The sequence below is a fragment of the Triturus cristatus genome, chromosome 1_2 (genome assembly GCF_964204655.1).
Source record: "Triturus cristatus chromosome 1_2, aTriCri1.1, whole genome shotgun sequence".
In the NCBI taxonomy this organism is placed as follows: Eukaryota; Metazoa; Chordata; class Amphibia; order Caudata; family Salamandridae; genus Triturus; species Triturus cristatus.
The window spans coordinates 999,669,862-999,697,452 of record NC_140580.1 but is presented as its reverse complement, the minus strand read 5'-3'; the positions used below and the strand labels follow the sequence as shown (position 1 = coordinate 999,697,452).

The 27,591-nt window shown below is 45.9% G+C and overlaps 1 protein-coding gene across 2 annotated transcripts in view; it reads right to left on the bottom strand.

Moving 5' to 3' along the window:
• The window catches only part of LOC146868568 (ryncolin-2-like), a 304,312-nt gene extending 280,436 nt beyond the window's left edge, over window positions 1–23,876 (bottom strand). For both annotated transcript variants that reach the window (XM_085611342.1, XM_085611352.1), the window contains exon 1: window positions 23,748–23,876. In XM_085611342.1, the coding sequence (XP_085467468.1) occupies window positions 23,748–23,823 (76 nt within the window). In that variant the 5' untranslated portion in view covers window positions 23,824–23,876. The remainder of the gene's footprint in view (window positions 1–23,747) is intronic.
• Window positions 23,877–27,591: the final 3,715 nt, after the last annotated feature.

Here is a 27,591-nt window from a genome sequence, read left to right as displayed (position 1 = left end):
ATTTGCCCACATCACACATTTAGGAAAACAAGAGAGGACAAAACACACAAAACAGGAAGATGGAAAAAACATCACACAGGGAGAAAGCAGGAACCTGCAAGCATGAGATGAGCGGGCAGGGAGTGTCTGGTCGAGGACTAGTGAAGTATGAGATAGATTTAGTACCATGCAGCATTGATATTGGGTGTGCCAACATTTAATTACATTGGCCACAGGCTTCTGAGCAGAGTCTTGGGCACCGGCACTCATTCTTATACAAGTTAAGCACTGGGTGCAGCATCTAATTAATTATTATTCTTGTTGTGGGTGTAGACTTCCATAGACAGACCCTCTTTTCTCTTGTTCTTTGTCAAAGGGATAGTCTACCACAGCTGAAGTGGCACCAGTTTTGATTGGCCCACAACAAAAGGCAAGGGAGTAACCAGGATCACACCTGGTGCCAGCATCCACTAAATTATGACTCACAAAAGTTTAAAGGCCTGAGGCTTCCCTTCTGAAATTATTCTCTGGACCCACAGTGTCATCCTTATCAGATCCACCTTCTCATGTGACAAGGCCAGGAGACCCCACTGATCAGTAACACTTCCTGGTATTAAAAATACCTTTCTTATGCACAAAGGATGCTTTGTTCCCCTCCCACCAGTGTGTTTTCCCACCAAAGCCATAAGAAATGTCGGGAATTCACATCTCCTGTCTGTGGGTAGCGGTTCTCACCTTCACTAGCATTTTCAGGCCCTGGGCTTCCATAATGGGACCCACACCCCTCCATGTTATGTACCTTGCTCTGGCACTGGCACGCATACATACAAGCATGCAAACCAAGAATCATGTGCTGTCCAGCGCTACACACAGTTACAATGTAGGCCAATGGTGAGTTTAGTACACAGCAGTGGAACTTAGAATGAGTTGCCAATAGGCACCACTCCAGTAACTCAGGTAAAAAAGACCTGTTCACACTACTGATTACAACAAAACCCAAAAAGGTTTTGCGACCCCCCACATTGCTCATATCCTGACAAAGGCAGTAGCCCTCTGCCACTAAGAGGGTAGTGCTTGATGCACCTCTCCTGGTATAACTAGACCACATTATCATGAGACAGGCCTAGGATATGGTGCACGCACATGATCCATGTTCGCCAATGACCAAATATCAGTACCAAGTATCCAGATATCTGTGCAGCTGAGGCACATTTAGGCAGCCGCGGCCCAGACGATGATGAGGGAAAACAAAATAATTAATTAATTTTCCCTCATCATCGGCCGTCGAAATCCCCCCTTAGCCGGCCCCACCGCCCACCGCTCTTACCTGCATAGGCCATGGCTGCTCTGGGGTAGGGTTGAACACCCGTCACTATGCAAGGAACTTTTTTGTTCCAACAAGCTAAATATGATGAAAACAACTTGCTTCATCACGCATAATGGTGTAGAAACCCAAACATCATTTTTTCTATTCATATTACTTATTCCCGCCTTTTGGGTTAATACAATTCATTTAATTTTAGTTACTCACTTGATAAATTGCAAAAAACTGTTCTTTAGGTTATAAACATTTCTGCACTTTCCACATACTGCTTAAAATTATACATGTTCTACCCATTTCTATACTTTATCGTTTCATGTTTGTAGGAAGTGTGCTCTACAGCATTTGAAGCATGTTGGTGGCTGCCTCCTCTCCCAACATGGATAGATAGTAGCCGTACATTCTTCATATCTAGTGAAGTTCCAAAGATATCCTCTGATACAAGTGTAGTGGGTAGTGCTATACTTGGTGCATTCACTTTGTGTATTGGCGCGCTCACTGTTACTGCACTGAATTTAGTGATTGGAGAATCAATCAGGCTCAGTAACAATACAATACTGCATGTGTATGGTGGCCATGATTGCCTCATTTTCTGACACAGCTGTGGAGCAGCTGAGAGGGGGCATATGTGCGGCCACATTCACTTAATATATGAAAGCCCAGTTGAATTGCATTTTTAAGTTATAAATCACATCTATTGTCTTTTACGAACACTTTATTTATTACAGCTCATAATATTAATTATTAAACTCACAATTTGTATTAGTTGTGTTTCTAAGAACATTCGCATACAGTGGCATTGATATACAGTTACTGATAAACCATTAAACAATCATGATCGCTTGGAAAAACATATATTAGAGCCCATTTTTCCCGGTTTGGAAGTTGACAACTTCTTCAAGATTCAAGAGACCCATTGTACCACTTAAATTGGAAATTCACATTTTAACTAGAAATACACAATTGCTTTTTTTTACACAGTGTGTTGATCACACATAAGAAGCACAACCATTGAGGGAAGGAGATTTTACCGATCTTCCCAGCATTCTGGTGTTTGCTCAAAGTACAGTCTTTTGGGAACGGCTGCACTGCACATTGTCAGAGGAAAGTGTATTGTGGTAGGAACCTAGGCCTCCATTCAGTATGAATTATGAAATGGACACTGGAATATAGTTAGTGGAACTGGCCCAGGTCACATGCACACGGCCCCTTTTATTACTAGGGGCACATTTCCTGTGACACCTGTGTTGGATGGGTGTGGGGTGGAGTGTAAGCCAGCCCTCGGGGAGTGACTGGCACAGCAAGGTGAGAACAGTGACCAGCATACTTCTCAAACTTTATTAAAACTGTGACAACAAAGTCCAACCTGGGGAAAGAATAAAACAACAAATAAAAAACTTCCACTGAGTCTATACGGCTGCTTTCAGAATGGAACATTCGTACAACCGCAGCTAGGATCACCAGTTCTACTTGGCTCAGTTCAGTGGTGCACTGTGGATCTTGTCCTCCCTGGACCCAAGACTGGAAGTTTGCAGCCAAAGTCTATATGCACAGTTTACGGGGACTGTGCATGTGGAGCAATAGTGAATGTGGAGGATGTTGTGTTTTCACAAATATATCCTGGCTCCCTAAATCTCAACCCTCTGACGACGAATGACAACAAGGTTATTGTTGAGTCTACCGCAGAGGCAGTAGCGCTTCCAGCTGCAGGATGGTGAAGTGGTTACAGACATCAGTCTTTCACCAGGATGCCCTCTCACGGGCATTCCCCTCTCACGGGATGTCTCTGAGTTCCTCTTCACCAGGCTTCCACTGGACTGTGTCACTTCAATGTCATACTCTAGGCTCGTGGAGGAAGCGCTACGAGTCCCACCTTCAAGTCCCTCACTCTGCCTGGAGGGTAGTTGTTTCCTGATAGGATTGCTCCTGCCATCCAGACTTTGGTGCACCGGCATAACTAGGATGGTCTTTGGAGGAAACAGCTTACAACATGAGATCTTCGTCTTCCTGGGACCTGCAGGTCAGCTGCTGTAGACTCATCTCTTGTTTCAGGACCCTGCTCTCACTGGCCGTTCCTGATGCCCTTGCCCCTGGATGGCCACGGTCTGGGGTGGAGTAGTCGGATCTTCTTCTAGACCCCACATCCAAGGTCACTCAGGATGTCTGAGCAGGACCACAATCCAGTCTCCTGTGTGACCCCAAATATGGATGTCACAAACAGTCCAGCTTGCTGACATCTGCAGGGCCAGGTTTACTTGGTGTAACTCAAGACTTCTGGACAGCCATCCTCTCATGTTGCCACAGATGTCACATGGTTACTGTGCTTCTCTCCCGATGTTCCTGAACTCAGTGGTCTTCTGTGCCTTGTGGTGTGCCAGATGCCTAATCACACACTTCTCTCTTCTTTTTTTTCTCTTCTTTTTCATCTCTTCTTTCTTTGTACTTTTTTCTGCTGTGGCTTCATGCCACACAATTTCCTTTTTCCGCGCTCTGTGATGTGCATTTCACACGGAACAATGCTTTCACCTCGTCCAGTAACCAGTCCTCTTGTCGTGACCTTCTTCCTTTCATGAATTCTCCTCGGTCTTCTTCCTTTGACTTCAGGTCAATCTTCTCAGACACCTTGCAGGTCATCTTTCTTGACCTCTCACTATTCATCTTCTCTGACCTCTCACAGGTCATCCTCTCTGAACTCTTGCAGGTCATCCTCTCTGAACTCTCACCAGTCATCTTCTCTGACCTCTCGCAGGTCATCTTCTCTGACCTACCGTAGGTCTCCTCTTTGACCTATTGCAGGTCTTTTATCTTGAGGACATGTTCCTGGTGCCTCAATACCACGCAGACGAAGCTCTCCCTTTAGCCTCCACTCAGGCCGGCTTCACAGGATCTGTCACCCCTTGTGACAACCTGGACCCTCTTTCTCGCAGGGCTCTCACTCTTGGGCTCCAGCCCTTGCTGTCAGTGTCTTGGGTACAATCTTCGGTGCACTTCTATTCTTGCACTCTCTGTCCTTCATCTGAGAGTACTCCAACTTCTGGCACTTTGCGCATTCACAACCTCCACTTGTGGTGGCCTCCTTTCTCCACTTGGCGTGCATGCTGTGTACTTTCTTCCGTCCTTCAGGGACTTGCTGCCAGGGGCTGTTGCCCTGTGCCACACCTGCCGTCGAAGTGCAGTACCAACTGGTGTTCTTACTGCTGCAGTGACCACCCATGGCCACTAGGTGTCACTATATTCCTCCTCACAAGCCTCAGCAGCCTTTCCCTCAAGGTTTCATTCTTACAAGTGTCCAACTTAATTGCGCTGGGGTGGACGCAGCAGCTTATCCTGTCCATGTCTCTATACACTTTTTTTCATTACTGTTGACCCTCAGCAAGCCTTCCTTCTTAATTTTTCCTTCAGGACTCACTTGCTGGCTGGGGTATACGTCCTTCCCGCTTCCTTTGCATAACAGGATCGTGGGGGGGACCGCCACTTCATTCTTGGCATATTCCCTTACCCCTTTGTCTTCCGCTTCACACTGTCTCTTCCAAGGACTTTTCTTCTTTTTCTTTTTTTCTGGCGCTGTTCTTGAATGCTGCCACAAGGTGACAGTACTTAACTATTCCCAGCATAGGACACGTGGAAGGGACAGCAGCCTCTCTCTCCTCATGCTGCACGGTAAATGTAAAAAATGTTGGGCCTTCGCCCGCACTAAATTACCGTCCTTACGGGTCTCTCTCACAGTGCTGGCGCGGCCTCTGTCACCACTCTTCCCGCAGCAGGCGGATAGCCTCTCCACATTCTCTCGCCCACATGAAGCCCCCTTCCTCAGCTATTCATCTCACTGAGGGCTGCCAGGGCTGCCATATCCAGTGCAGTGTCTGGAGGGCACTTAGCCAGTTCTCTCGCGCTGCCGGCTACGCCTCTCACGGGCACCATGACAGTCATCGCTTTCCTCTGGTCCTGCAGGGCACGTGCCCACTGCAGCAACGGGCAGGGCTACATCGCTGATGGCCGCAACCGTAAAACATGCGGCAGGATGACTCCTGCAGGACAGCAACACTTCCTACCCAGCACGGTAACTTTTTTTCACTCGGGCTGTGCGGGAGGGCACAGCATGAATCTACAGCGTCTCGGGTGGGTACTTCTTCCCCCTCTTGCCTTCTTTTCTGTCTAGCGCGAGCCGCACACTGTCTCTTAATTACTCCCCCCTTCGCAGCAGCCTCTCTCACCTCACGGGTTGCGCAGGGGCTAGAGCTGCCGACGGAGATTTTGGTGCCTTGCCTCATGTCAGACATCAGTCCGAGGCCCAAACCGACACCACCCCCCCTTGCTGGCAGTCCCCACACCTAGACCTGGAGCGTAACTACGGGGCAGTGCTCCTCTTCATCGGGGGAAGGGAGTGAGCAGCTTCTCCGATATACTTCCTCCTATCGTCAGGCTTGCTCTTCACTCACCTGCCCATTACTGCCCTCAATCGGGCTCACCTACATCCTGATGGGTGACAAGGCCTTCCTCCTCCTACACCACAGGATGCAGCAGCGGGACGGCACCTCAGCAGTATGGCACCACTTGCACTCTGGTTAGGGCCTCTACAGGCCTTGGCTAAGGTCTCCCGCACTAACCACGCAGGTCTATCTGCTGTCGGGTGCCGCCATGCACTTGTGGGCACATCAGATGTGGGGTGAGCTCTTGATCCCCTCCTTCACCCCATGGGCTCCTCACATGCCCCGCGGGTGATATGGGGCTTCCTACGCCTGCTCGCAGGAGCTGCCTTCAACACAGGCTACACTCTCACCCTCTACCACCATCAAGGTAGCCACACACATGGGTTCACCGGCTCATCACCAGTGTAACGTGGTGGGGCCCTAGGCCCCCATGCACATGGAATGATGACATGGACACTGGAATATAGTTAGTGGAACTGGCCAAGGGCACGTGCACCTGGCCCCTTTTATTACCAGGGTTACATGTCCTGTGATGCCTGTGTTGGATGGGTGTGGGGTGGACTGTAAGACAGTCCTCGGGGAGTGGCTTGCACAGGCTAGAAGAGTGACCAGTAGGTCATTACAGAAGGGACCCACTGAAAACTTCTGAAGCACCAAAGATTGTGTTGCCGTGTCTCCCGCTACTTCCTCTGAGCACACCAGCACACTCATGCAGGGGCTCCAGCAAGGATCTATGCCACATATCCATTGTAGAGAGTAGGGAGACCACTGTTCACCTTCCTGGAGACATTAGTGAAGCCCCCATAGGCCGTTCAAATGCTGCAGGTATGAGGATGTGAACATCTCAGACAGAAGCTTCCACTCAGGAAACTAGATTTTTTGTGGCAAATTGCACAGACTGAAAGGAGGAGAATTATTATTATTATTTGAAATTTGAAATGTGTAGGGTGCACAGCTACCACAAGGGGTTTACCGGCGCCAAGCAGAGTAAGCAAGATGAAAAGGTATGAGGAAGGGTTCATTTAAGAACAACCCGGTTTTCAGACCCTTGGGGAAGGAGAGCAGAGAGGTCTCAGCTCGCAAGGAGGCTCGTAAGGAATTCCATAAGGAAGGTCCCAGGTAAACCAATTACCATCCTCTCATAGGCGCCTGTCTGATTTTTGGAACAACAAGTCGGATTTGCTAAAGGGGAGTGCAGGGTGCGAGACAGAAGGTGATGCTGCATCAAATCCTGCAGGTATTTCGGGGCCAAACCTGTTTTAATTCTAAACATATAACACAGAGACTTAAATTTCACCTTGATTTGACACCGTCAACTAGTGTAAGTCTCGTAGACACACTAAGACAGAGGAAAACTTAGGAAGCCAAAAAAGAAGTCTCTCTGCTGCGTTTTGCACTAGCTGCAGCCTTTGGATGGTCGTCTTATCTGCTCCCAGATAGTGGGCATTTCCTTAATCCAGTCGTCAAATAACAAGAGCCTGGACCACAGTTCACTCGGCTGGGAGAGGAGTCAGCCATAGAATCTTCTTCAACCATCGCAGGACTGTAAAACAGGTGGATGACATTTTGGCCACTTGTTGTTTCATTGATAGATGTTGATCTATAATGAGACCCAGGTTCCAAACATTGCTCCCTGGCATGGGTAAAGCTCGCAATTCGGGGGGCCAAAGTTGTGGTCCCCAGAAGTCTTGTCTTTGGCTAAGATCCTAACTTTCGTCTTGTCACCATTTAAATTGAGCAAATTATTTTGCATCCAGAAAGCAACTTTGCTAAATCCTAGGTAAAGTTCAGAGGGCTTATTCCTTGTGACAAGGAGAGGAAAAAAATAATCTGTGTATCGTCGGGGTAGGAAAAAAGCGACAGTCCTGCATTTTCGACAACCTCCGCTAAAGGTCAGACATATATATTAAATAACAGCGGACTCAGCACCGAACCGTGGGGGACATCGTGAGGGGATGCATGAGAGTTGGAACAGGCCATTGCTGAGGAGACCTGGAAGGTCCAGTCCTTAAAAAAGGAACAAATCCATTCTAAAGCCATTCCATCCAAGTGTAGTGACTGATGGCATACCGTGTCGAATGGGGCACCAAGATCTAATAGAATGAGTGCCGCAGTTTCGCCATCACCTAGACGGTGCCTCAGCATTTCAGTCATTCCCAACAGTGTGGATTAAGTAAGAGAATCTAGCTCTGAAACCCGATTGAGAGGTGTGAAGAAAGTGCTGAGATTCAATGAAGGAGGCCAGTTGACCATTGAAATGCTTTTCCACAATTTTTCAGAAATTGGGGAGCAACAAGATAGGGCAAAAGTTAGACTGAATGGAGGGATCTGAATTGGCTTTCTTTAAGAGGGGAAGGACCATAGCGTGTTTCCATCTGTGGGGAACTATCCCTTTGTTTTAGGAGGCATTTAAGAGCTCCATTATCATTGCTAGAGGGGTCCAGCTGCCCTTATACGTGTGAAGGTAGGGGATCAAGTGGGGAGCCAGATTTAATATTGAAGAGGAGGTGATTGAAGGAGGTAGAGTCCATGGGGGCCCAAGTTTCCAGTTTGAAGGAAAATCTAGTATTACATATGGGATCAGATAGAGCAGGGGCCTCTCAAGCATTGGATTATTCTGCTACCTCTGACTTGGTATCAAATGTGTTTTTACTTCGTAGCGCCGTGTGTATATTTTCAACTTTGTCAATGAAGATGAGTGCAAGTTCTTCACATTGACTATGGGAAAGGGCAGGAGACTTTGTCAATTTCTCAGTGCCGGATAGTTCGTTTACGACTTTAAAAAGAGTTTTAGTGTAATTTTGTGACTATAGGATTTTTTGTAAGAATAATTCTGCGTGGGCTGTTTTGCATAAACTGTAGCATGCGCTTAAGGCCTTTTTATATGTTGTTTTAGTATCTTCATTGTAGTGTTTGCTCAAATGCCTTTCCAGCATTTTACACTTGGACTTTTCACTTTTTAGCCTATCCGTAAACCAGGGAGCCGGAGGCAGGTGTTTGTTTGAGCATTAAAATGAAAGAGTGAGGCATGACTCTACTGCTTCCAAAAGCCAGTTATGGATAAGATTGTGATCTATTATGGAGATTTGTTTGAGATTAAGTCTACTATTGACCAAGATCTTATTGAATTTTGGAACATTGAGCCTAGCCCACCTTCTAGATTTTTCGTTTGGACGCCGTACAAGGCGGAGTATTGAGGTTCCGTGTGAGACGGGACGGCACTTTCTGAGTGGTGACGAATATGGATGAGTTTGGTATCTATGAACCGCAAATGACGAGTATAGTGGGTGTACGAAGTTTCGCTATACAGCCACGTATGGTTCGCCTCATTTTCGGGTTCGTTCATCCGAACCCTCGGGTTCCATTTTAGATACAGCGTCCATTTTGTTTCTTGCCCTCAGGTAGCCAGCGAACGGGCTTCTTGTCCGCTTCGTGACCCTGGAACTTTCAAGCTTACACGGAGGACACGTGTTCCTTTGAGGTGACTTTTACGATGAGGGAAATGACACGACTAAGGCAGATGGCCCTGCTTGAGGCTCATCTTGCCGCTCCGGTCTATTGTTCCAGTCACGTATACATTAGACACGAGGTCTTTGACCCCTCTATCGAGTTTCCTTTATTGCCCCTAACACTCTTTTCTAACCTGTTGTGCATCCTCGTTCTTTCCCCGCATTCTGTTTTTCGTCCTTCCTTAATGCTTTTATGGTTGGGAGGAAATGTGTTTATTGCGGAGGGAATATGTTTTTACAGTTGGGAACTGACAGGACTGTTGTAATTATGTTCCGGCCTCCTGAAACATGAATGCGACCCTTTTGAAGTTTATTGTGGGAACCGAGTTGTAACCTTTGTTCGCCATACTGTGCTATGGCAAAAACGTGTATAAAAGGAGCGACCCACTTCTACGAATTTGAAGCAGTCTCCGAGAACCTACACGTTGTGTACTTCTTGTGACCTCTGTATCCCTGCAGTAAATAAACGCTGATCTCTGACGTCGCTGGAAGTGTCCCGTGTCTCTGTGTTTGGTACGCCAGAACAGGTAACCCACGAAGGTTTCAGGTGTTGTTCCCTGGCACCGCTGGGTCTTAAGAATAACCCAGTCCTTCAGTTGGCGCCCAACGTGGGGCGACATCAACGGTACCGGTCCAAAGCCCGACGATCGTGAGGAACTTCGTGTGAAATCTCCGAGGGAAGGTGCACCCCGCTTCATCGATCCAGTTGTCGAAATAAGTGGCCCGACGTCTTTTCCCGCGAAGATCCCCGCCTCCTGACGGCTGCGACGGACCGATGCCCTGACTGTCGACCTGTTTTGGCGCCTGGCGTAGTCCTTTGTACGGCGAGACGATTGACGGGCCTTCCTGGTGACGCCATTGTTCTCTCAGTTAAGTATTTGTGGGTCGCTCCCAGTATTGCTTTGTTGTTTGCATGGTTCCATAGCATTCGTGGTTCTTAGTTGTTGGGTTTTATTTGACGATTGCAATTGCCAAAAACCGAGGGTCTTGCATCTTTGCGAGGACATCGTAATTCGATAGCCCTTGAAGTTTGTATACTTGGCTAGTGTGCACGATGCCTGGCCGTAGTACTTTGTTTGGGTTTCTCAAATGTTGCAGCATGGATTCCCGGCTGGAGGATTCATGTCCGATACCTCCGGCTGGAACTCCGCTTTATGAGCTCTATAGTCGCCATGGCGTGGGTCCTATCGTATATAATGAATATTGGGTTCGTTACACTAAAAAGGATGGCGTCCTTAGTTGGCCACCTCATGGTAGTTTCGAGACTGCCATTTTAGATAACTTGGAAGCTAAATTATTTAAAAGGAAAGCTAGGCCGGCCATGTTTGATTCCTTCCGGTTATGGCGGAAAGAGGCCAAACAGAAAGAAATCAAACAGAATAAGAAAAATAAGCGAGAAGGTGTTATTACGGTGATGCGCAATGCGGAACAGTATCAGTTAGACAAAGATGAGAAAGAGCAAGAAGTTAGCGCTCGGCTTCACCATATGGCAGTCGACAAATGTTATCCGGCGCTACCTTCTACGATCGATAAGACAGGAGAAGAATCAGTGGAAGATTCGCTTTTGTCTTATCTGATGAAATCGCCACCTCCCTATGCTCCCGATGTTATGGGTCCCGTTCGTCCACCTCTTCCTCAACCCGCTGATTTGGCGGCTGCTGGTCAGCCCGCCGTTCCTCCCGTACTCCCGAATCCCCTGGGGCCTCAGATCGTACATCCTCTTGTTCCGGCTTCTCTCCCTACTGCGCCTTTCCAAGTCCCTCCTCAGCCTGTCGTTCCCGCTACTCCTGCTGCTGCGTCTACTTCTACTGTTTCCACCCCTATGGCTGCTACGCCTGTATCTTCTTCCTCTTCTCCTTCTGTTCGTAGTCGTCTCATGACTGCTGTTGCTTCTCTTTATTCTCCGCTCTTTGGGCCGATACTTGGTTCAACTCTTTCAGATGTTGCTCAAAGACGCAGCCAGCTTCCTGATGGTAGGGAACGTGAATCGTTGGTGAAAACGGCACGTAGATGGATTCGTAACCCTGTTAAATACACCCCACGTGTAGTGTTTGAAACGTTTTCTCAGTTTAATGTGCCCACGCAACGATTTGTGTTCGAAGAATTGTGTAAGTCATTGAAAGAGGAGTGGGACGATGATATAGCTGATGATATACCACCTGAGGTTTCCGAGCTACAGCTTCGGTTTGCCACGGGTACAATTGTAGGTGACAAAGTTCGAGAGGCTCTGGGACGCTTGCTATCCTTTCGATGTACAGTGCAACCACGTGCGCTGTTTAAGGACGCGACCGCGGAATGGATGGCACAACCTGGTCAATATCCTATGCGGGAAGTTCCCCCGGTATGGATGCCAGGTGATCAGGCTGCTATCCCTCCTGTCCCAGGCCATTTCCAGAGAGTGTGGATACACCTCCCTTGGAAACGATCGGAAGTGTTACAAGTAAAGCAATCCTTACCTGATCCCCGTAAGAATCCTGCAGGGTATTATAAAGAGCTGTCCCAATTGGTGGATGCTACTGTTATGAACCTAGCTGATATTGATATGTTGTTCGGCAATGTGGTGCCTCAGCCGATTTGGGCGAAAATTCGGCACGAGAATCACGTAGCCGAGTTAGGCGGTGACTGGCCTGCCCTTACAGCGGCAGATGCCCGGCAGGTTGGTGGGGCTAAACCCGAACAGATTATTGTGGCTTTGCCCCAGAGAATAATTACCCTCATGAAAACACTTATGCCAGCGATGCGCGTCAATTGGGACAAATTATCGGCGTGCAGGCAAAAGAGGGATGAAAGTGTTTCTGATTTCTTTACAAGATTTGAGGAAGCGTTCATTGATCATAGCGGTCAGGACATGGGTTCCGAGGGTGGTCAGCGGCTGTTCGTTGATAAATTTGTATCAAATTTGTCACCCGACCTTGGCAATAAGTTGAAGAATTCTGAGAGTGTGTGGGCTGTCTCTACCACTGCCCAAATATTGGCTACGGCCCAATATTACGAAAATAGAGAAAAAGAGGAAAGTGAGCGTGCAGAAAAGAAAACTAAGGATCTCAAAACTAAGGTCTTGTTGCAGCAAGCCTATCCACCGCGTTCGAATTTCAGTGATACACAGCAGCCAAATAGATCGCAATCACAGTTCTCTAGACCACAGCCGCGCAATGTTTCGCCTGCGCCTCGCTTTGTGCTGGGATATAATCAGTGCGCGTATTGTCGTGGGGAAGGCCATCTGAAGTTTGATTGTCCGGTTCTCCGTGATAGGACCAATGGCGTATCGGCTCGGGGAGGACGTAGCGGTCCTCAACAGGTCTCTCGTGGTAGAGGTCGCGGAGTTACCCAGAATCAGGCCGAACGCTTTGCGATGTCTTCGGAGTCGCAAAATTGTTTCGATCGGCGCGAACAATCGTCCGGTCGGTCTACACAGTATCATGTGGATGATTGCTATGTTGAGTGTGATGTTGATGCGGATGGTATCTACTAGGACAGCCATAGACAAAGGAAGGGAGAAGTATCAGTTCCGGTAGATCAGAGAGGGCCTTATGTTGCAGTAGCCACTATGGGCGTTGTTGAGCCTTTTCTGTTGGACACTGGTGCAGCAAAAAGTTCCATCATGCATTCAAAACTCCCTGGCGCGCCTTTGTCTGGCTTAACGAATGTTTCCGTTGGATTTTCTGGCGCCCCCGTTAGCAATCCAGTTTCTAGCCCTTTGCCCCTTACAATTGGGTCTCATGAGCTGGAAGCTCCTTTGATTTTGACTACTGGTTGTGGTGAGAATCTTTTGGGTTTAGATTTGTTGAAAAGGTTACATGCGACTTTGTACTGTTCTCCTGCGGGTGTGGAGCTTACGTTGGGTAAGAGCGTGATTTCCCCTATGTATTTATCGATCGATAAGTTCCCATCGGAATTGAGATCTCTCCCAGACTCCTTGTGGGCGACAGGTCCCAATGACGTGGGCCTGTTGGATATACCACCTTATGTTGTCCAACTAAAAGTTGGTGCGCGTTTGCCGCGTATACCTCAGTACCGTATTTCCCTTGATGGTGAAAGGGCACTGTTAGCGATCATTTACGATCTGATTGGCAAAGATGTTATTGAGGAGACACGAGGTAATGTGTGCAATAGTCCCGTGTTGCCTATTCTGAAACGAACGGATCCCTCCAAGCCTCCCGTGTATCGTCTAGTTATCGACTTACGGGAGGTAAATAAAGTCGTTGTTCCGCAGTTTCCTGTGGTGCCAGACATTACAGCTTTACTGACTCTGATTCCAGCCACTGCATCATGGTTCTCGGTCATCGATCTGAAGAATGCGTTCTTTAGCATTCCGATTGCTGAGGAAAGCAGAGATTTGTTTGGTTTCTCATTAGGTGGTCGTAGCTTCAGATTCAAACGCGCTCCACAGGGCTACTGTGAGAGTCCATCAATCTACAGCCAAGCTCTTAAAAGTCAGCTTGATGCATTTGTGTTACCGGCTGGTGCAGCCTTGATTCAGTACGTTGATGATCTGTTGGTTGCTGCTGACACTGAACAGCTCTGTAGAGCCGCTACAGTGTCTTTGTTACAGCATCTCTGTGCTTTACATCATAAAGTGTCACCTTCTAAACTACAATATTGTTGTCAAGAAGTTACCTATCTCGGTCACTTATTGTCAAAGGCGGGAAGAAGGTTGACCCCTGAACGAATTGCAGCAATTGCTCGAATGCCTGTGCCAGCAACTCAGAGAGATGTGCGTGCCTTTTTAGGTATCACGTCATACTGCAGACAGTGGATCCCGAACTTTTCACTGTTAGCGAAGCCATTGGTAGCCCTCACGTGCAAGGACGTTTCAACTCCTTTGCCTTGGACGGAGGAATGCCAGAAAAGTTTTTCTGAACTACGTGATGCGCTGTGTTCGGCTCCTGTGTTAGGTACTCCTGATTACAGCAAGCCTTTCACATTATACGTCCATGAGAGGGACGGTTGTGCGTTGAGTGTTCTAACGCAACAATTTGGTGATAAGCAGCGTCCGTGTGCATATTTTTCCTCGACCTTAGACCCGGTGGCTAGAGCGTTGCCAAGTTGCTTGAGGGCGACAGCGGCAGCTGCGGCGTCTATTCGGCAGTCCGCAGGTCTGGTCATGGACAATATGCTCATAGTAATGGTTCCGCATGCAGTTGATACGCTCTTGAATCGGACAAAGACTCAACATCTGACGAGTGCAAGGTTGTCCGGGTACGAGCTGACCCTTTTGGCAAGTCATATACAGATTAAGCGTTGTAATGTACTGAATCCGGCGACATTGTTGCCGATTAATATAGGATCAGATGATGTGCTGCCCCATGATTGTTATTTACGGACTGAGGAAGAAACAAAAGGTCGTGTGGACCTGAAAAACACCCCCTTGTCAGACCCTGATGGTACTTTGTATGTGGATGGCTCTTGCTTCAAATTGCCGAATGGCGATGTGACGACTGCGTATGCTGTGGTGACATTAAGCACGATTGTGGAAACTGCGAGATTGAACCAGAATTCAGCACAAGCAGCAGAATTAATTGCATTAACAAGAGCGTGTGTTCTGTCGAAGGGAAAGCGAGTGAATGTGTTTACCGACAGTCAGTATGCGTTTGGTGTTGCGCATAACTTTGGAAGATTGTGGAGAGAAAGAGGATTTATGACATCGCATGGTACAAAGATCCAGCACGGGCATCTCGTGAATGATCTTCTGGATGCACTTACGTTGCCTAAACAAGTGGCGATCGTCAAATGTAGTGCACATCGGAAAGTGACGGATGATGTTGGTCGTGGTAATGCATTTGCGGATGAGATTGCTAAGGAAACGGCTAAGAATCTTGCGACTCGAATGTATGTCACGAGTTCAGTAAGGTGGCCGACGGAGACTGGTATGTGTGAGAATACTGTTGAAAGTGTGAAAGAAATTCAGAACGAAGCTACTGAAGCTGAAAAGACCAAGTGGAAAGAAAGTACAGGGAAATTGGATATGCATGGATGTTGGGTTGACCTGACGGAATGTCAGAGGTGGATGTTACCAGACGCGTATGTATTAGCTGTTGTGACGATGGCCCATGGGTTGTCACATATTAGTGCGAAAGGAATATGCAAGTTTTTGTCTCCTGTATGGAGGAATGATGGTATCGCTAAGTGTGCCGAAAGAGTGGTTAAAAATTGTATGGTGTGCTTGATGCACAATCCCGGAAAAGGTACCCCCACTCCACCTGGTCATTTTGCTCCTCCTGCCTGTCCCTTTGAGGTTATCCAGCTGGACTTTATCCATATGGAGAGATGCAATAATCTGAAGTATGTTTTAGTTGTGGTTTGCGCGTTCTCCAGATGGATTGAGGCCTATCCTCTTAAGGATAATACTGCCCTGTCAACAGCAAAAATCCTGCTGAAGGAGTATTTTCCTAGGTATGGAATGCCGCGGATTGTGTGGTCGGATAATGGAAGTGAGTTTGTGGGAAGTGTAATGCAGAGTGTGTGTAAAGGCCTTGGAATACGACAGAAATTCCACAGTGCCAACCATCCTCAGGCAGCGGGTTTGGTCGAAGGGTAAAATGGTACCCTGAAGCTGAAACTCGCTAAGATTCAAGCTACGACTGGTCTGTCATGGCCTGATGCCTTGCCTCTGGCTCTCCTATCGACCAGAGCAACTGTACACTCTCGAGTAGGGCTCAGCCCATATGAGATTGTGTTCGGTCGCCCTGCAAATATTTGGGGAGTCCCGAGACCTAGGGCTTTTGATAGTCTTGAATATCCAATGTTGATCGATTACTTGTATGATTTGACCACTAAACTACGATTAATTCATCAACAGGTCTTTGCAGCTCTACCAGCGCAGACAGAGGGTCCTGGACATCAGCTCCGGCCAGGAGATTGGGTGGTCACCCGAAACTTCGGTCGGAAGCGTAACTTGGAGCCCAGATTTGTTGGACCCCACCTAGTCTTGTTGACGACGAGGACAGCGGTTCGACTGGAGGGCCGGAAAAATTGGGTCCATGCCAGTCACACAAAGAAGGTACCGATCCCCTTACCAACCGACGGTTGGGTGAGAACTGGGATTTCGGCCGGAGAAACTGAGACTCCTCCGCGTTTTGTGCCATTCAGCGACGCTCAACTTGTGGAAGAGGATTCGTCTTTGCCGGGTCCACAAGTGGAGTCATTAGTAGCAGAGAACCCAAGGTCCGACTCGTCATCTGCTTCATTGAACACTGTTGCGCCAGCTGAACAATTGTTCGTAGAGCAAACTCGACCTGGAAGAAGTCGATACTTTCTTCGTTCAAGGACTAATAAAAATTAACAGTATAGTGGTTTTTAACGTTACGAACATTATGAACAATTACATCCTTTCTTTTTGAGTTTTTGTGCTTTCCACTGCTAAGAGACTTGTAATAACTTTGAACGTTTCAAGGAAACCTCGCCATCCGGGTTACCGTAGGGCCGTGCGGGTACTTCTTTCTGCTTAGCAGGTTTCCGACGTTAGGTTGGTTACTTTTGTCGATTCCTGGGAACTCCTGGGGATTGATAATCGCTACTCAGAACGAAGTGCGTCAAGTACGTCACGGACGGTTTGTAGAGGATGGCATTCTCTAAGCTGGTGGAAGAAGAAAGGGTGTTGGCACAGAGATCAGAGTTATGGAGGGTTGTACAAACAAAATGTTTTTTGTTTCAGGTGTTTCTATTGTTCCTAACTGTATCTATGTTATTGGTGGGTGGAGTGTATTTCGGAGTATCGTTGTTCTTGCCTTCTGTTTCACCTACCTCTTCTCTTAACCTAAGTTCCCTCACCACTGTCTCCCCACATTCCTTTCATCCTTTGCCTCAACATGAGCAGGTTAGACGTGCGGAATTCATGAATAATTCCTTTGTTCAACTCCTACATCAGCATCAGTTGGTGGTGAATACTACCAATTGTTGGGTATGTGGGTTAATGCCACACACCATGGATAGGGGTATTCCGTATCTGGTCCTTCCATACAGCTCCCAGGGTTCAGCTCGAGCATTCCAAACTATGTTCCGCAGTGCACTAGATTCCTACCCCAGTCGAGAGCCACGGTCTGTCAACTTCGGTCCTGGGCCGTACCACAAGCCTTTGGCGATAGCCATAGCAGATCTGGACAGAGATGTTTTCGATGCATCACTCATTCCAGATGAAGAAGTGCAGGCCTATAAGAATCTGAGTGAGACTGAGTATAGTACCAACTGTTTATCAAGCCATCTCGAAGTTGCACAAGATTTCCGAGTCCATACACGTGGACGAAGGTAATTGGACGCTCCTAGGATGGTTTTGGGGCCTGATGTCAACCTGGGGTTGGAAGATTCTAATGGTCGTAGGGGCTGTTGTAGCGTTTCTGTTCACGTGTTGTCTTTGTGTGCAGTGTGGTCCTGCCTTATGTGGCCTATGCGCTGCGACGTGTATAAGGCGGCCATCTGTTACCAAGGAGACATTGATGAGCAGAATGATGTTCCAGCAGCATCTGAACGATCTGATGAATATTGATATAGATTCCGATCTTGACTAGTGCTTGCCTACATGAGGGCAAAAGGAGCGTCTGAGGTTCCGTGTGAGACGGGACGGCACTTTCTGAGTGGTGACGAATATGGATGAGTTTGGTATCTATGAACCGCAAATGACGAGTATAGTGGGTGTACGAAGTTTCGCTATACAGCCACGTATGGTTCGCCTCATTTTCGGGTTCGTTCATCCGAACCCTCGGGTTCCATTTTAGATACAGCGTCCATTTTGTTTCTTGCCCTCAGGTAGCCAGCGAACGGGCTTCTTGTCCGCTTCGTGACCCTGGAACTTTCAAGCTTACACGGAGGACACGTGTTCCTTTGAGGTGACTTTTACGATGAGGGAAATGACACGACTAAGGCAGATGGCCCTGCTTGAGGCTCATCTTGCCGCTCCGGTCTATTGTTCCAGTCACGTATACATTAGACACGAGGTCTTTGACCCCTCTATCGAGTTTCCTTTATTGCCCCTAACACTCTTTTCTAACCTGTTGTGCATCCTCGTTCTTTCCCCGCATTCTGTTTTTCGTCCTTCCTTAATGCTTTTATGGTTGGGAGGAAATGTGTTTATTGCGGAGGGAATATGTTTTTACAGTTGGGAACTGACAGGACTGTTGTAATTATGTTCCGGCCTCCTGAAACATGAATGCGACCCTTTTGAAGTTTATTGTGGGAACCGAGTTGTAACCTTTGTTCGCCATACTGTGCTATGGCAAAAACGTGTATAAAAGGAGCGACCCACTTCTACGAATTTGAAGCAGTCTCCGAGAACCTACACGTTGTGTACTTCTTGTGACCTCTGTATCCCTGCAGTAAATAAACGCTGATCTCTGACGTCGCTGGAAGTGTCCCGTGTCTCTGTGTTTGGTACGCCAGAACAGGTAACCCACGAAGGTTTCAGGTGTTGTTCCCTGGCACCGCTGGGTCTTAAGAATAACCCAGTCCTTCAGTATGGGAGGAGACCACTTTCAGCGTAAAAGGCACAGCAAAGTAATCTGACCAGGGTAGAGGAAGGGGAGGGAGACTACTAAGGTCAGGCAGATTGGAAAAAAAGGCGTCCACCAAATGTCTGGCTACATGAGTGAGGTCGGAATTGCACGGTGGCAAATTTATCACCCCAAAGTTAGCCGTAAGCGAGGTGCTTTTAGAGCATTTGACATCATCTAAGTGAAGATTAAAATCACCCAGAATTGTGAAGTTAGCCATCTTTAAAATATAAGGGGCTCCTAAATCTGGTAACAAGAGCACCCATTTTTCCGCTAAGCCAGGGGGACGATCTAGCAATATGCCCGACAATGTAAATTTGGGCATTAGTGTGATTCTGAAGAGTAAGCTTTCGCAGTCCGGCACATTGAAATCTTCTATTTTGCACTCACATTCTGTTTTGTAAATAATTGCCACACCTCCATCTATTTTATGTTGCCTATCTTTTTAATCATAGAGTAATTGGACAGGAGGGCAGCCCGAGCCCTCATGTAGCCATGTCTCTCCTAGAGAACCCGCATCCGGTTGCTTATCTATTAGGAAATCCAGGATATGAGCATGATGTTTGGGGAGGGAGCGACAGTTGATATTAAAAAATACAAACTCAGTGTGGCCTGAGCATGGACATTGGAGGGTACTCTTATTATGGTCTTCGAATAGGTAAGAATTAGCTCCATTTGCTACACTTTGAAGTCTTCTTAGGTGGTCATTTTGCCTTATAGAGGAGATAAGGCTAAACTTGCAGTGTTGACAAACATAAGTGCCCTCCCCAAACCTAAAGGTATTACAGTGGAGACTAGAGCATGAACACCAGGAAGGGCACCTCAAGATGTCCGCTACGTTCCAGGATAGCAGTAGAGCGCTATTGGAGTAAATAACATGCCCCCCACGTCTGACTGGGACCAAGTAAAAATCTAAAAGAGTTACTAAACCTAGCAAAACAGGTACAATTATTGATTATTAATTAAAAAACGTTTAAGAGCACATCGAAATCACATTAATTCAGAAAACGTTAGGAGCAAGCATACCTTTTCTCTTATCCTAATTAGTATCTTGCATTCTCACCTCTGGATAAGAGAACTTTGTGCATGTGCATATTATTGTCCTCTCTGAATAATACAGAAGCTGGATTACAATCAAGGCTCTCTTGCTTTAAAACCAAATTATGTGAATATTGGCGGACAGCGGAAGAGCCTTCATTATAGTCCTTTGCCAGGTTCTATGGAAACAAAGATTGTATCGGAAAGGAATCTTTGTTATAGTCCTTCTTATAGTTTTGTTCTTTTTTCCATGACATAGAAAAAAACTTGTACAATAATTTATGAGTCACACCTGATGATCAAAGATAAAAAAATAAATAGAGCAGGTTAAAAAAAGAAAAAAAATCGGAAATTCTGCAAGACTTTGTGGCATCCATCTTGAGGTCACACCGTCCTGACTGTTGCAGAAGAAAGGAATCAGGGCTTCTTGTTAGGGTTAGACTTGCACTTGAACTAGGAAAATACATTCATCTTCCTTTGTTTCATGTGTTGCATTACAAAACAAAGTAAAATTGTATGTGTTCAGAATCTATTGGCAACTTACAAGATGTAATATGGCAGAAAGTGTAATAATTCATTGTACATTTAGCAAGTTAAATATTACTCCATGCTTTGCAATGATAACCTTCCTTGAATTGTGCAGTGATGCACAAAGTAGCCAGCAGGCATTTGGTGAAAGAGTAATTTACTCTGAAGTCACTAGTTAGTAACAATAAGATCTGTCACCCAGGTAAAGCAGCCTGTCGCCACACCTAAAAAGAGTGTAGCAGGAAGTCAAGGCCTTCAAAGTCGGCCAAATACATCAATAGATTTCAAAACTTGAGGAAGAAATGTGAAATACCTGACCCAGGATCTTCTTCTGGCAAAAATAATCCCCTGTGTTACAACTCCAAATGGTTACATGTGTTATAATCATTATTATTATTAGCATAAGTAGTAATTGTATTTATTGATAATGACAACCGTAATATATGGGATATGGTGCTCCCTGACGTACATGATAAGGATATTGCAAGTCACAAGGGTATTCCATGGCCATATAAAGGAACGAGGCTGAAGGCCGAATTCCTTTATAAGGTTTTGGAACTCTGAAATGACTTGCAATATCCTTATTACGTATGAAAGCGTGTACTTTATCCCTTATAATACATGGTCACACCATCCTTTCCCACAAACCACTTAAATCCTTGGTGCATAGCTCTTTCATATGAAAGAGAGAGCATTTTGCAAACATAAAGAATAAAATTAGAATCACCAGTTGAAAATTAAACACATTACAAAGTTGTTAGCTAGTTGTTGAAAAAAGATGTTAGAAGCAGTCGATTAGAAGATGTCAAGTCAAATGGACTTTATTTCGTCATAAAAGCACAATACAGGTATAAAAACCAATTCAAGACTCAAACAGGAATAAAAAAAAATCAATACATGGTAAAAACATTCTAGTTAGAAACATATAAAAAAATAACATCAGCAGACAGGTCCTGTAGGATCATTTAATGATTGCAGGTACAACACGGCCTCTGACCATCTCCTAGGAATCATCACAGGGGCAGATTACAAAGATTTGTGGAGTCAAATTGGCCCAGGGAAAAACTTAAATACCAACTCATCATGCCAAACTTAAATCTGGTTAGCAAAACTCTGTCCCATGTGTATCCATCCAAGACAGATACGGTTCCATATTGGGGGTTGTTTGCAAGTTAACATACTCTCTGACAGAGGGTTTAACTGATTCGGATTCGTCTCTATGCTAACTATTCCTAGTTAGGAAAATTTTCTGGACCCAATTAAGCTCTACTTAGTTATACTAGGGGGAGAAAAAAAGATCTTGTCTCCCCAAGTAAGACACTTCTTGATTGATACATTGCAGCCAGGGGATGGCTCGGCCTTTATCACATGCAAGGTAGTCCAGGGTCACCCTCCTGCTCAGGCCTGGAAGTGAGTTCGCCCAAATTGCACACCACAGCACCAGCCGGGCCAGTTTAAAGTGGTCTTCAACAATCCCAGTCTCAAGTTCCTGATGGACATTGTAGGTGGCATAGGCTGGAGGTACACCCAGAAGGCTGGGCAAGACCCGGTTCTCTTGGGTCTATAATGCGGAGATGTAAGTATAGCTCCAGATGCCCGCCCCATGGGTAAGAATGGGAAGACACTTGCTCCTGTGAACTCCCAGAAGAGGAGCCAGGGGCTTTCTATCGATGCAGAAGAATAAGTTGTATATAAAGCCAGCAGCACTAGCAAACATTTGTGCGGCTTTAAACTTACGTGGACCCCAGTTACACTTGGCTTTGAAGACCACACCCAGGTAAGAAAACTTCTGGGTAGAGGCAACCTGATGGCCCTGATAGTAAACACTTCTTGATTTAGTGGATTTGAGCCCACAGTGCATGGTAAATGTTTTCGAAGGTTGGTGCTTAGGTCCAGAGATCCTATAAAGCATATGTATTTCTGAAAAATGGTGTTTAGGCTCTTACGTGTTCTCCTCATTAGGATGATTAGAAGTCAGTTAAAAAAAAAATAGGGTGCAGCAGAACCAGGCAGAAAGACTTTAAGTTTTCTATAATTTCCCAAGGAGTGCAAAGAATAAACATGTTGGGATAAATATCTACTTTCAGCTTCGCACTGTAGTATTAAAAAAGCCAGACCAGAAGAAAGAAAGACAACCTTTCCCGTTGCTTTAAACAGCTGCTTTAGTTGTGCTCTCTGACCTGACCTGCCTTTTCCCCTGGCTGCTACCTCTAGTAGCAGTCATTGCGACACCAGAACTCGTCTGTAATAAAATATTACAGTTGAGTTCTGATGTCATTTCAGTGTGCTTCACAAGTCGCCGATTATGAAAAAATACAAGACACATTTTTTTAGAGTGATTGCACAATCCTATGTATTAAAATATTGATAACATGATTACAAAGTTGCACACATGAGTATGATGACAGCAGTCCTTACCAGACAATCTTGATTTTTTTTGTAGGCTCATTGCATATTTTTAAGGCAACAAAACAATTGTGTTTACCCTCCTTTTTTTAGATGCATTGATTTATGATTGTTTTACCTAACTATATTGAGACTTACTAAGTAACTGCTTTTATAATTTTTGTAGGTTGCCCAGTTACCATGATACCTGGTGACTGGAAACTCTGAACTGGAGCCAGAACCCTGGGCATCCAATTAGGAAGAGGAGAGGAGTGGAGCCGCAGCTGAGGCTTTTATGGTGAAGTTTGTCCACAAGAGCTCAGAAATCTAAGGCTTGCACAGGCGCTTGTTCAGCACTATTATTTGGCACTGCAACAGCAGGACGTTTCAGTGGTAAGTAAACGGATGCAATGTTTTGTGTCGCTTTGAGCCAAGCAAGCTCCTGTGCAAACCGATAGCAAATAACATACTTGGCTCCTAAAAAATCAAGGTTTTGGGCATTTACAAAGAGTATCTTAGTGCTTTCTATCCATTCTTTCAGGATAGAATTCTAAAGTAAGAAAAGTTAATTGGTGCATACAATGGTTTCCCCTGGATGACATCATTTGGGCAAATTGGGAACACAGAATTAATACAGAGGTTTCACTGTTCGCCAGCCTGGAACTTGACCACAGCTGGCAATGCTGATTATAGCTGTGACTGCTACCATCACCATTATTTGTATGATTATGATGAAAATGATAAGGTTAATGATGATTATTATTGTTATTATTATTACTATTTTTATGATTATTATTATTATTGTTATTATTAGTATTATTGGCATTCAACTTCTTCTACTTCATCATTTGCTTCTTCTCCTTATTATTATTATTGTTGTTGTTATTTTTGTTATTAATTTTGGTAGTCGACATTATTTCTTTTTCTTCGTCTCCTTCATCTTCTCCTTCTTCTTATTCTCCTTCTTCTTGTTATTATTAGTAGTAGTCTAATTTGTATTGCCATGATTGTTGTTAAATATTGTTATTGTCATCATTAGCATTATTATCATCATCATGTTCTCTGTGGCACTCACCTGGGCAGGTGTCCTCAGCACTGCACAGCATCGCCCAGAAGCAGCAAAGGACTGTTAGGTGGCCTGGAGTCTCCATCACCAGCAGAGTCTAGGAAGGTCCTGTCTGAAATGCTCCCCTGGCTCTCTCTCACCAGCAGTGGGCGCTGGCCGAGATTATAACAAGGAATGAATCACCCTCACTCCGCCCCTCTGAGCTCTGTATGGCTGATGCGTAGTAGTCCCCCAAATGAAACGCAGTTTCAAACAGTGCCACATCGGCATTGCCAAACCAATAGTTTTGTCTTTTAAATATTGAAAAGTTGATTCTTACAATCGGGCTGATCTTCAGTTGCACACCTTCAATGTATAGAGATAGGATCCTGTCATAACATACATGTTAGATGAGAACATGCATGCCCTTTTCTCACTACAGACATACACTAGAGGGCACCCTCGCTAAATCTTTTTAAAAAAGAGATTTAAAAATGTTAGACATGTTCATGTGCAAACTTGTTTTAGAGACACATATCAAAAGTAAATTAATGTTCACAAAAAATGTGGCAATTTAACATTTAAAACAATACAAAAATAACTTAACACAAATGTTCACAATGGATCATTGCATGCAAATTTAGAAAGGCTTGCTAAAACTCTATGGCCCTAATTGCTACTTTTTGGCGGAGCGGTGGCGCGACGGTGCAAACCGCCGTGCCACCGCTCCACCAAAGGTTGCCGCCGCCCACCAGATTATGACTTTTGGATAGTCTAGCAGGCGGTAGGCATGGCGGTCCCTGGGCAGTAAGTCCATGCTGTGCATGAAGCTATGTGCATGCACATAGGGGGCACGTTATGCCTGGGGTGAGGTTTGTTACTCCAATGCTTATGCTGCTATTTAAGCTTTGGTCACAGTCCAGTTTGTCATACAACACTAACTCATTTTTGGGTTGGTGAGCCACTGCCCACTGTGGTGCCCACTGCCGGTCCAACATCTGAACTTTAATTTCTTGCAGCTCCAGCCAGAAGGCCCGCCTCACTTCCACAGAGCCACCCGGCCTGTACTATCAGTGTGCCAGGCTGGCTGCGCCGTGCGGCAGTGTGCTTGCTGGTCACCGCCCAGTTTGTTAAAATTTGAATTATTTTAGGGCTAGTTAGAAAGTTGAAAAAAAGTTTAAACTAGCCTAGTGTTTTTGAAATAATACAGGCAGGCCTGGCTGTGACGTATGTGTGCCTCAGCCTCACACTCCTGAACTGAATCAGACCATTGATTATATTTAATTTAATATATGCAGCTGAGAAGAGTTCCGTGTTTGGGGTCTATCACATTCTGTTTGGGAGACTCGAGTGAGCTGGGCCTGGGTCCCTCGTGGGACTGAGAGCAGACTGGAGTCCAAAATGATGCTCTGCAGCATGCTATTACTTGATTGACTGCCGAAGCCAGAGGGTCTAGTCGGGTTAGGCTGGCTGAGGCAGGATGATCTGTTAATTGTTTTTCTGTCGGCCGCCCAGCAACACAGGTGTATTTGCTGCCTCGGCCTGTGCCCCAGCCCGGGCCCCCGGAACTGGTGCTTTCTCCTGGCAACACTAGAACGAAGTTCTTCAACACAAAACCATAATTACTCTTGTACCATCCATGAGCTTTGTTTGCATTATACTCTGCACCTATATAGTGGTAAAATAATCAAGGTAGCAGCTAATCCAATTGTAGTGACAGATGTACATAGCCGATCTAAAAAAAATCCAAATTTTTAAGAAAATTGAATTGTTCTCTCGAGTGTTATTTTAAAACCCAGCAATTATCAACCCATATCGAACAATGGAAAAATAAAAGTATTAGAGCAAGGAACTAGAAAACTGTAGATTTTGCATTCCGGGTGACTCGTACATACCTTCATGCTACGACAAAATAACCATTTGTGCATCTTGAGAGCAAGAGGGCTTGCTTCGGAAAAGTGTGCTGCATTCGAACAAGATATGCAAGTCTTTTATAACAAACTTTATTGGGTTTTTCCATTTTCAAAACTCTCCAACATCATTCATCTGTCAAACAGGGAGCATCCATCATGTGGATTCTGCAGCATAGAACAGCATCACTCCATTTGTTCAGTCTAGATCAGGACCCCAAATATAATAGACATCATTGCGTGAAATTGCATCAATAATATAGATGACAGCACTTCAATTTCAACCCAGCAACTCCCTCCCACCCTATTCTCACACTCCTCCCCTCTGCTCTGATTATAGAAACTCTTAAATCATGTTTACGTCCCTTCCAGCATCCTGATTAAGGCAGGCCTCAGTCCGTATAAAGAGTCCTCCCCCAGATATTATGCTGAATTCCTGTTTGTCTATAACTTGTAACCACTCACTGCGAGTGTGGAACATCCGATATGCCGTCTGGGCTTCTTCCTTTAAAGGCCTCCCGTGTTGTATACCATTCTAATGATATTGGATTTTTCCGGAGTCCCCTGGCTTCCTCCCTACGCAAGGATGCGCTTTCCGCCCCCACCTACCTGACCATTTAACTGTGCCATGTATGTAATGAAGGAGCTTTCAGCTGATTTCCAGCGCATGGTGATGTATCTTTTTGCTACTAATAACGCCAAGTCTAGAATACGCAACTGCACTTTTTGTGCTGTTCTGTGTTTACGGAGACCAAGCAAGCACTCCAACGCCGCATCTCCTGTGGTAAGGTGGGTAACTGCCTCAAGTGTTTGTGTCACTCCTCCCCAGAAATCTCTTAGTCCCGGGCATGCCCAAAGCATATGGAGCAAGTCGGCCTCTAATAATTTAAATCTGGGGCATTGATGGGCGGAGGACGGACACATCCTCTGCAGTCTGTGTGGGGTCAGATATGCTCTGTGTATAATCATGCATTGTATGAATTTGAACTTTGCATTTAGTGGTATCTTCCTGGGGTAGTCTAGGATATCTGCCCTCTCTCTGTCCGCGAACTCCCATCCCACTGCGCCCGGAGAGCGTCAAGGGGAAACCTCACATGTACGCGGATACTCAAATACAGCCATTTAATGAGGTGGCTTCCCTGACCCATAAAATATAGTGCTTTAAAGAGTTCATGTGTTGGGGGTTCTACCCGGTCGTGGGACCACTGCTTTTTAACATAGTGCAGTAGTGCAGCATGTGTAACATATAAGGTACTGGGAACCCCAGTTTCTCGTACAAAATTGTCATGGTCCATGAGCATCTCACCTCCGAAAAGTGCCCCAACAGTGTCCTCCCCGCGTCCAACCTTGGCCCGAGCGCCTGCTTCGTCAATCTGCCACTTGCTAGCGGTATCCCCACCAGCGGGATGTTACCTGCGTAAGGACTGCAGCTGGATGTATATTTCAAAGTCTTCCAGCACTCCAATGCGGTTTTTAGCAGTGGCGGTAGGGCCGAGGGAATTTTACTGTGCGGCAGCAGCAGAGTGTGTAGAAGACCCTGTTCGAGGTGTTTTATGGTATAACCAATCTCCTGCAAGTTACGCCCTGCCGTCCAGTAGGATAGCCATTGCAACTAGCAGGAATAATAATAGGCTTTAAAGTCCGGTGCACCCAGACTGCCCCTTCACGTATCTATCTGTAGTTTCTTAAGGCTTATTCTGCTGTGTCCTATTCCCCATAAAAGGTCCAGCAGAATAGTACCCAAATTGCTAAATATGGATGGGGGCACCGCCAGTGGCAGGCTGGCAAAATAATATAATAGACGTGGAAGCACTACCATCTTAGATATTGGTACTCGGCCCATGGCTGAGAGAGGCAGCGTAGTCCAAAAAGCTACCTGAGAACGTATCCCTCTGATAGCTTTGCTTAGATTACCCTCCAGCATGTCTGCGTGGGAGTGATATATATATTAATGCCCAGATATT